The sequence below is a fragment of the Colobus angolensis genome, unplaced genomic scaffold, assembly GCF_000951035.1.
Source record: "Colobus angolensis palliatus isolate OR3802 unplaced genomic scaffold, Cang.pa_1.0 Scaffold3, whole genome shotgun sequence".
Taxonomy (NCBI): domain Eukaryota; kingdom Metazoa; phylum Chordata; class Mammalia; order Primates; family Cercopithecidae; genus Colobus; species Colobus angolensis.
The window spans coordinates 16,558,828-16,568,847 of NW_012116265.1; the positions used below are offsets into that span (position 1 = coordinate 16,558,828).

The 10,020-nt window shown below is 46.5% G+C and overlaps 1 protein-coding gene across 1 annotated transcript in view; it reads left to right on the forward strand.

Moving 5' to 3' along the window:
- The window catches only part of POMT2 (protein-O-mannosyltransferase 2), a 55,635-nt gene that overhangs the window by 22,452 nt on the left and 23,163 nt on the right, over window positions 1–10,020 (forward strand). Inside the window, exons 8-10 of the mRNA XM_011949804.1 lie at window positions 435–541; window positions 1,205–1,287; window positions 3,717–3,826. Coding sequence (XP_011805194.1) covers window positions 435–541; window positions 1,205–1,287; window positions 3,717–3,826 — 300 coding nt within the window. The remainder of the gene's footprint in view (window positions 1–434; window positions 542–1,204; window positions 1,288–3,716; window positions 3,827–10,020) is intronic.

A 10,020-nucleotide genomic window follows, 5' to 3' on the forward strand; every position in this document is an offset into this window, starting at 1 on the left:
CAGGCAATCCAGGAAGGCCTCTGGGAGGAAGCTGGGAAGATAAGGAGCCATTAGCCATGTGATGGGTTGGGCTGGGACAGTAGAGGAAGCACTGGGAAAGTATAAGGAGGTCAGTGTCCCTGGAACATGGAGGGGACTGGTGAGCAGCTATGTTGCAGATGCAGGCAGTGCCTTGTCCTTGGCACAGTGACAGGCTGGGGTCTTGGGTGTAGAGCCTGGAGAAGTAGCAGAGGGGTGGCCCATGTTTATCTTGTGTAGTGCTTGGGTGGTGGGTATTATAGAAAGGCTTAGGGTTTCCACATATTCTCCTCTCCTCTTGGCCATTTTTTATGATTATGACTTACACATTAAAATCTATATATAATGCATGCATAGTACATAAGGAATAATGAGGTCTCACGTGCCTGGCACCCCACGCTGGCCTCTGTTTGCAGGTGACTGTGGGAAAACACCTGACTGCTCGTGTCCTGTGCCTCATAGTGCTGCCCCTGGCTCTCTACACAGCCACCTTTGCTGTTCACTTCATGGTGCTGAGTAAAAGGTACGGACAGAGCCTTTGCAGCGTCTTGCTTCTGGTTTTCCTTTTGCCCTTAAGCCTGTGGAGGGGCTGGGTGATGTTCTGGGTCTGTGGTTAAAATGATAGGAGAGGGACCCAGGGGCTTTTTCCTATTTCTTTCCCACTATATTCTATCCTTTGGGTGTGCTAAGGGCTCAGAAAGGCAGCACCCTAACCTGAAGGAAGAAGCTATTTTCCTTATAGCCAAATTGTCCCTTATCTCTAAACAGAATCCCCTGTACTTAGCAGGGATAGGCAACAATAAGATGTGCAGTAGGAGTGAGGGTAACAATAGCAATAACACCGGCAGCAACAGCTCCCACTTCATGAGTAGCCACTGAGAATTAGGAACTGTGTTCTGCATTTTGTGTACAGTATCTCATTTAATCACAATCACTTGCGACTTCTCTGGGTTTCTTTAAATCTCTAGTTTATAAATGAGGAACTAAGGCTAAACAAGGTTATCTTGCCCAAGGTCACACAGCTAGTAAGTGGCTGAGTTGGGATTTGGACCCCAATTTCTCCATCACCCACTTCTGTCCCATGATCTGATTCTACTTCCCTTAAACTAACTGAGCAGAGCTCTTCCCAGAGCTCCTGGGAAATCACATTTTCACTCCTTTAACTTGGCTCTTCCTCTTCCCACAGTGGCCCTGGTGACGGTTTCTTCAGTTCTGCCTTCCAGGCCCGGCTTTCAGGGAACAACCTGCACAATGCTTCCATCCCTGAACGTGAGTGTCTCTGGGCCTTTACAAAGGTAGATGGCAGAGGGGCTTCCTGGGAGTTGAATTGGAAAAGACAAATATGATGGCTTGGGTTATTTTAGCCTGTGATGGCACGGTGGGAGAAAGACCCAGTTCGATCTAGTAAAAATACTCGAGAGCGAATCAGGACAGGGGAGAGGAAGACATCCTGAGCAGCAAGCTCTGTGACCCTAAAGAATGACTTCTCCTTTGTGGCTCTCCAAGCCAGCTCTGAGGGAAGGTCACTCAGAGAGAATCTGGTAACAGCACCAGGCCCTTCAGAGCCAGTTGTCAGTTTCCCGCACCGCTTTCTGAGTGTCGTGTCGATTTGCCTACGACAGGTGGTAGTGGAGCACGTGCTTACCCTCCAGAGATGGAGCCTGGTGTAGGGGAGCTCCACACGGTGTGACTGGAGGCGTTAAGTACATAAAGAGGGAGCACAGCTCTGGCGATTGACAGGCGTGAAGGAGCATGGCTGCTGGGTGGTTGAGGGCATCAGAGGCACATGATGTGGGTTGCCTTGGAGTCAGGCCCTAGAAGGATGTGTGGCTTTCAACAGATAGAGGAGAGGGCATCTCAGACAGGAGGGATGACATGATCAAAGCCAAGGACAGAGTAAAACTCAAGGCACAGTTTATATGCAGAAAACTACTGGAAGATAAATGTGAAAAGTTAGGTTGGGCCCAGACTATGAGGGTTTGAGGTGTCTGGATGAGGTATTTGACTTCTTCAAACAGGCCATGGAGACCTAGTGGAGGTCTTTGAGCAGCCAGGAGGCCCGGAAGGCTGTGCTGTAGGGAGATGACATGGGTGGGAGAGTCGAGGCTCGCTGGGGAGGGGACAGGATTGGAGGCAGGAGAAGCCCTATGGGAAGCTATTGCAGGGACCTGAGCTGGACATGGTGGGGCAGCCACAGGGTAAGGCAGATGGGCGTATGTAAAGGAGATCTGGATACAGCAAGAGAGGAAGAAAGATATCACTAAGGACTTGAGTGCAGGTGATTGCTTCCTGGAGGCAGAGACTGCGTCTTACTCATTTTAGTCTTTCCAGGGCTTTGCACAGTGCCTAAAATACAGCGGACTCTCCCAGGCTGAGAAGAATGAGAAATAGGGAAGCAGGAGAAGAAGTTGGGCTGGAAGAGCAGATACTGAATTCCACACTAGAGGGCTTGACAGTGAGCTGCTTGGGGAAATTGGTGCCATGGGGCCAGTGGGCTTTGGGGCTGATGCTTTCAAAGGAGGAATCAGCCCAGTAAAAGGGTAATTGATGCTGTAGCAGTAGCTGTGATTTGTAAGGAAACTGTAGAAAGAGGAAAAGAAGAGGGCTGAGGTCAGATCACTGGGGAATGCAAGCAGAGGAGGAATTAGGAGAGGAGGCTGCGGAGGAACAGCCCTTGAGGGAGCGTGTGATCAAGAAGCGGGAACAGAGAGCATTTCAAGAAATAAAGGTGGTCAGCCGTGTGTAGAGCTGCCGAGGTTGGCCTGCCTGAGAACTCAGAAGAACACAACTGTGGAGTTTAGCAAATTCCTGCTCATTATTTAAAGGCCTAGCTCAGCTGTCATCTCTTGGATCGAGTCGTCCTCTCTTTACTCCCTGCGAGAGAATTTGTCCTGTTCCGAGTTCCCCCCACTCCCACTGTGTGACACATCGGCATGCCTTTGTGGGGCACTTGTCCACCGTCCTGTACTTGTCAGTGTGTGAAGCCGTCTTCCTCGTAGACAGGGCTCTTCCAGGGCCACCGGCAGGCCTCCTCCACCTTTGGATCCACTGTGTAATCAATACATTCTTCTGGTCCACTGAATGAACCAAGAAAAACAGGAGCAGGTCATGCCCGCGGATTGGAAGAGGGGCAATATTAAGGAAAAGAGGCTTCTCAATAACTCAGGACCTATAGGAGGAGGGGATACTCTTGGGAAGTGGTTTTCTGTGTTTTTTTTTTTTTAATTCAGAGTAAAACAAAACACCATTGAACAGTTATTTCATATGGTACTAGATTCAAAAGGCACAAAAGAATATAGAGTGAAAAAAACGGTTTGTCAAAATGTTGTATCTTGGAGAATGTTCCAGGCAAAGACAGAAAATGCTTCTTCCTTCTTTATTCCATTGAATCCATGTAGAGACCTTGAGAAGGACAAGTTGTTTTTCATCTTTGCTGTTATACATAGTGCTTTGATAATGACAGTGTTAACACCAGCTTCTTCTGAAGTCCTCAGGAGGGAGGGGAGTAAGTGGGCCCTGTAGTGAACTCTGTCTTGAGTCGGCTCCATGGGAGTGAGAAGGCAGCTGGGCTTCAGTCCAGGGCCCAGGGGAGTCTCGCAGAGAGTTAGTGAGCCCTGTGGCTTCCGAGGCTCCTCGCAGGCAGGGGCAGCCTCTAGCACTGTGGCAGCTCACCCCTCTGCTGTCTCCCTTCCTCCCAGACCTGGCCTACGGCTCTGTGATTACTGTGAAGAACCTCCGGATGGCCATCGGCTATCTACACTCCCACAGGCACCTCTACCCCGAGGGCATTGGTGCCCGTCAGCAGCAGGTCAGTGAGCCTTTTGTGCACTTGTACGGCAGCAATGCCGTTCACCCTAACAGTTCATTCTCTTGCCTCCTGTCCTTTGCTTATCCCATTCCCCCTGCTTGAAACATTCTTCCTAGCCCTGCACCCTTCTCTGTCCTCTGGCTAACCCCAGGCATCAGCATAGGTGATCTTCAGTGACGACCGTGTCCCACCTCTCCATGGTACTGGGTGGGGTGCCCCTCTGATGAGAAGCTTGGTGGCACCTTCCACATGCCTACGTGGTAAACCTTCTCATATTGAACTGTGCGTGCTTACTTCCTGCCGTCTCTTTGGTACTTGATTGCTAGCTCCTGGAAGGCTCAGTTGCCTAGCGCAGTGCCTGCAATGGGATGGGTGATGAGTAAAGTGTGGTAGTTATGAACACAGACCTGGGAACCAGACTAGGTAATCTGGGTGTGAAGCCTGCTTTCATATAGAGTGTCAAATTCATCTTCTTGTGCTTCAGTATCCTCTTCTTTTTTTTTTTTTTTTTTTTTTTTTGAGACAGAGTTTTGCTCTGTCACCCAGGCTGGAGTGCGGTGGCGCGATCTTGGCTCACTGCAAGCTCCGCCTCCCGGGTTCACGCCATTCTTCTGTCTCAGCCTCCTGAGTAGTTGGGACTACAGGCACCCGCCACCATGCCCAGCTAATTTTTTTGTATTTTTAGTAGAGACGGGGTTTCACTGTGTTAGCCAGGGTGATCTTGATCTCCTGACCTCGTGATCTGCCTGCCTTGGCCTCCCAAAGTACTGGGATTACAGGCGTGAGCCACCGCACCCGGCCTGTATCCTCTTCTTTAAGTTGGGGAAAATAAGTAGTACCTCTCTCCATCATGGGGCAGTTGTGAGGATTAAATGAGATAACAATGTGAAGTGCTTATGAGAGATTAGCCATGTGAGTATCATCTGAATGAGTGAACGACGCTGTGAAGGAGTGTTCGTGTGGCTGCAGTGTATGGTGCCTGAAAGGGAGAAGCAGGATGCTGAAGAGGTTGGTGGGGCCATACTGGGGAGAGGCCTGTGTTATAGTAGATTTGACTTTGCTCCGTAGACATGAGGGAGGCAATAAAAATTATTATGATTATGATTAGATCTCTAGTTTAGAAAGGTAACTTTAGTGGGAATGTGATAGCTCACAAGGAACCAGTTTGGAGGCAATAATTATGACAAAGGACAGTGAACAGAGGCAAAAAGCATGAAATCTTTACAAAGATTTGTACTTTGCAAAAAGTTGTGCCTCTCCAAATGCTTTGTTTTTATTTCCCTTTTAGTTGCTAGAAAGTGACCCAGGGTGTATTAGTTCGATTTCACGCTGCTGATAAAGACATATCCGAGACTGGGCAATTTACAAAAAAAGAGGTTTAATTGGACTTACTGTTCCACATGGCTAGGGAGGCCTCACACCCCTGGTGGAAGGCAAGGAGGAGCAAGTCACATCTTATGTGGATGGCGGCAGCCAAAGAGAGAGCTTGTGCAGAGAAAATCCTGTTTTTAAAACCATCAGATCTCTGGCCAGGTGTAGTGGCTTACGCCTGTAATCACAGCACTTTGGGAGGCTGAGGTGGGCGGATCACATTAGGTCAGGAGTTTGAGACCAGCCTGGCCAATATGGTGAAACCCCATCTCTCCTAAAAATACAAAAAAATTACCCGGGCTTGGTGGCACCCGCCAGTAATCCCAGCTACTCAGGAGACTGAGGCAGGAGAATCACTTGAACCGGGCAGGTGGAGGTTGCAGTGAGCTGAGATTGCGCCACTGCACTCCAGCCCAGGTGAAAGAGCAAGACTGTGTCTCAAAAAAAATAAAAAAATAAAACCATCAGATCTCGTGAGATCCATTCACTACCACAAGAACAGCACGGAAAAGACCCGGCCTCATGATTCAGTCATCTCCCACCGGGTCCCTCCCACAACACGTGGGAATTATGGGAGCTACAAGATGAAAATTGGGTGGGGACATAGAGCCAAACCATATTACAGGGTATTGGGTTTTAGTGTCAGTTTCTTATCCTTAATTCTCCATTCATGTCTGACCCAGTGATTTTCAGCCCTGGCTGCACTTAGAATCAATGGAGAGATTTTTAAAAATTCTGATGCCTAGACTCCACTGCAGAGATGATGATTTCATTGATCTAGGATGAGGCCCATGCATTTTGCATTTTTGGTTTGGTTTTAAGCTGTCCAGATGATTCTAAGTCATGTACACCCAGGGCAGAGACAACTAGCTGTACTGTGTTCTCATGTGGTGATAAATTGCTGCAGGTGTCATGTAGAAGACACTACAGTTACAGACGTGGTGACCAGAATATCTACACTGCGCAAAGGGAGAGAAAGGCCAAACTCTGAAAGGCTCTGTTAAGCTAGTGTTACGTACTCAGAGCCCATGTGTAGAGGTGTAAAGCGTGATAGTGGTATAGGGAAAGTGCATAGGGCCAAGGGACAAAAGTGTCTGGCTTTGTCATTGACCAGATCACTTAGCCTTTCAGCCTGTTTCCTCATCTGTAAACTGAGGGGATTGGACTAAATAATTATCTCCAGTGGCCCTTCCTGCCCTGCAGTTTAATGTCTTGTTAACAGGTCTGGGTCTCTATTTTAGAATGTTTTTAAAGCATAGCATTTATAAAATTGGAAAATATAGAAAAGTATGAAAAAGAAAACAAAACGACATGTAATCCCAGAAGATTAAGTGTTTATCTAAATGTTTTAACGTACAACATTCCGCTAAATTGGATACCTGTGTTCTTCGGAAATCTCATGGTATAAAAATCTCCATTGTCAAAACAAACATTTCAATGGGAAAAGGGGCCATGGACTGTACTCATGATAAAGAAATAATTTTTCTTGTAGGAATTTTAATCGTAATTGCTGTTGTAAAACAGACACACAAAGACTGCTGTGCTACCACACATCTACACATTGTAAAACAGACACACAAAGACTGCTCTGCTACCACACATCTACACAGAGTACACACATGAGCATCATAGAACCTTAACTTCCTTGAGCAAATCCAGGCTGGATGGATGATATCGAACTTTTTCTCAGGAATGTAGAATTCATTTTAATTTCTTTATGAGCACCAAAACTTTTTAGCTTCTTGTATATCCTTAATACCATTATCCCTACGTTTTTTATTTTTTCTGAGGAATGAAGCAAATACCACTCAAAAGAAGCAGCCATAATGCAGGCAAAATAATTTTTCCCCTCAATGCTAATTCTGAATCTTGTTGTGAGTACAGTCATGCATCGGGGGGCTACCATCTGAGAAACAGGTCATTAGGTGATTTGATCATTGGGTCAACATCGCAGTAGTACTTACACAAACCTAGGTGGTACAGCCTACCACACACCTAAGCTACATAGTATAGTTGATTGCTCCTAGACTACAAACCTGTATAGCATGTTACTGTACTGAACACTGCAAGCAGTTGGAACACAGTGGAACACAATGGTAAGTATTTGTATTAACTTAAACATATCTAAACATGGAAATGTTATAGTAAAAATATGGTATGATAATCTTATGGGACAACCATCATATATGCAGTTTGTTGTTGACCAAAATGTCTTTATGTGGCATATGACTGTAAATTGGTCATATTTTGTCCAGTTGGGGTTATAAAAACTCATTTGTAAGAGTTCTCTACTTGTTTACATAATTGGCATAATTGGATGTGTCTAGTCTCTATCCTAGGAGCATTTATTTAGCTGCCCTGGTTTGAATTCTGTCTCCCCAACTCATAAGCTGTGTGACCTTGAGCAAATTACTTAACTTCAGTTTCCTTGTAAGTAATGTGGGGATAACCATACTACGGCATGGAGCTGTAATGATGGTTAAATGAGAGAAGACTTGCCCAGCCGGGAGCGGTGGCTCACACCTGTAATCCCAGCACTGTAGGAGGCCGAGGTGGGCGGATCTTGTACAAGGTCAGGAGATCGAGACCATCCTGGCTAACACGGTGAAACCCCGTCTCTACTAAAAATACAAAAAATTAGCCGGGTGTGTTGGCAGGTGCCTGTAGTTCCAGCTACTCGGGAGGCTGAGGCAGGAGAATGGCCTGAACCCAGGAGGTGGAGCTTGCAGTGAGCAGAGATCCGGCCACTGCACTCCAGCCTGGGTGACAGAGTGAGACTCCATCTCAAAAGAAACAAAACAAAACAAAACAAAAAAACCACTAGGTTTTAATAATGAATTCTATATTCCATCTTTCAAAGAAAATTCACTGTATGTGCCAAGGATTAAACAGTGATATTCAATTGTTATTTAATAACAAAGGCTTCCTTTTATTTTTTTTGGAGATGGAGTCTTGCTCTATCGCCCACGCTGGAGTGCAGTGGTGTGATCCTGGCTCATCACAACCTCCGCTTCGCAGGTTCAAGCGATTCTCCTGCCCCAGCCTCCTGAGTAGCTGGGATTACAGGATGTGCCACCCTGCCCGGCTTAATTTTGCATTTTTAGTAGAGGGGGGTTTCACCATGTTGGTCAGGCTAGTCTCACACTCCTGACCTCAGGTGATCAGCCCGCCTTGGCCCCTCAAAGTTCTGGGATTACAGGCGCGAGCCACCGCGCCCGGCCGAGGTTTCCATTCTTTAAGCACTTACTATGCAACAGGTACTGTGCTAGTTATATTATTTGCAGTATTACTTTTTCTGTTCTTACAATAATCCTGTAAGGTAACATATACCTCTTTTTATAGACGAGAAAATTGGGGCTTAGCTAAGTTATCTTGTACAAGGTCACCCATGTAGCCAAGAAGCATTACCTAGCTTATATTATTAACTCATGTCACTTTTAGTTTTTGAGATGGAGTCTTGCCCTGTCGCCCAGGCTGGAGTCCAATGGCACGATATCAGCTCACTGCAACCTTCGCCTCCTGGGTTCAAGCAATTCTTGTGCCTTGGGCTTCTGAGTAGCTGGGATTACAGGTGTGCGCCACCATGCCTGGCTAATTTTTGTATCTTTAGTAGAGATGGGGTTTCACCATATTGGTGAGGCTGGTCTCGATCTCCTGACCTCAGGTGATCCACTGCACCCGGCCCATGCCACTTTTTAGAAAGTTGATAAACAGGCCAAGCACGGTGGCTCACGCCTGTAATCCCAGAACTTTGGGAGGCTGAGGCGTGTGGATCACGAGGTCAACAGATCGAGACCATCCTGGCCAACAAGGCAAAACCCTGTGTCTACTAAAAATACAAAAATTAGCTGGGCGTGGTGGCATGCACCTGTAGTCCTAGCTACTCAGGAGGCCAAGGCAGGAAAATTGCTTGAACCCAGGAGGCGGAGGTTGCAGTGTGCCGAGGTCATGCCACTGCACTGCAGCCTGAGCGACAGAGTGAGACTCTGTCTCAAAAAAAAAATAAAATAAAATAAAAAAGAGGTTGGTAAATAAAAAGCATATATTTTTGGTTTATTATGAGACAAAGTCTTTTGAGACAGAGTCTCGCTCTGTCACCCAGGATGGAGTGCAGTGGTGCTATATTGGCTCACTGCAACCTCTGCCTCCCAGGTTCAAGTGATTCTCCCACCTCAGCTTCCCGAGTAGTTGGGATTACAGGTGTGCACCACCACACCCAGCTAATTTTTATATTTTTTTTGTAGAGATGGGATTTCGCCATGTTGGACAGACTGGTCTTGAACTCCTGCCCTCAAGTGATCTGCCTGCCTTGGTCTCCCAAAGTGCTGGAATTACAAGCATGAGTCCCCACGCCTGGCCTACTAGCAAAACTTGATCTGTCAGCTACTTCAAAAATTTGATTAAATTCAACAGCTTAAGGTTACTTCACAATTAAACAGCTGGTTGCATCACAGCAATCAATCTCCTTGTTCTGAGTGACCTTAAGTCAATTAGAGGCCTAGAAGCTAAACTTTTTCAACGCAAGAGATTTCACTGTTCATCTAGAGTTAATGGAAATTATTATAGAAGAAATGTTCTGTGCAGAAGATCATCCTCTTAAGGTATATGTAAAAAAACTCCTTAAAAGCTCAAGAAGGCTGGGCGCCATGGCTCACTCCTATAATCCCAGCACTTTGGGAGGCTGAGGCAGGCAGATCACAAGGTCAGGAGTATCTCAACATAGATGAGGCCATATGCCTGGCCAACATAGTGAAACATAGTGAAACTCTGTCTCTACTAAAAATATAAAAATTAGGCCGGGCGCGGTGGCTCATGCCTGTAAT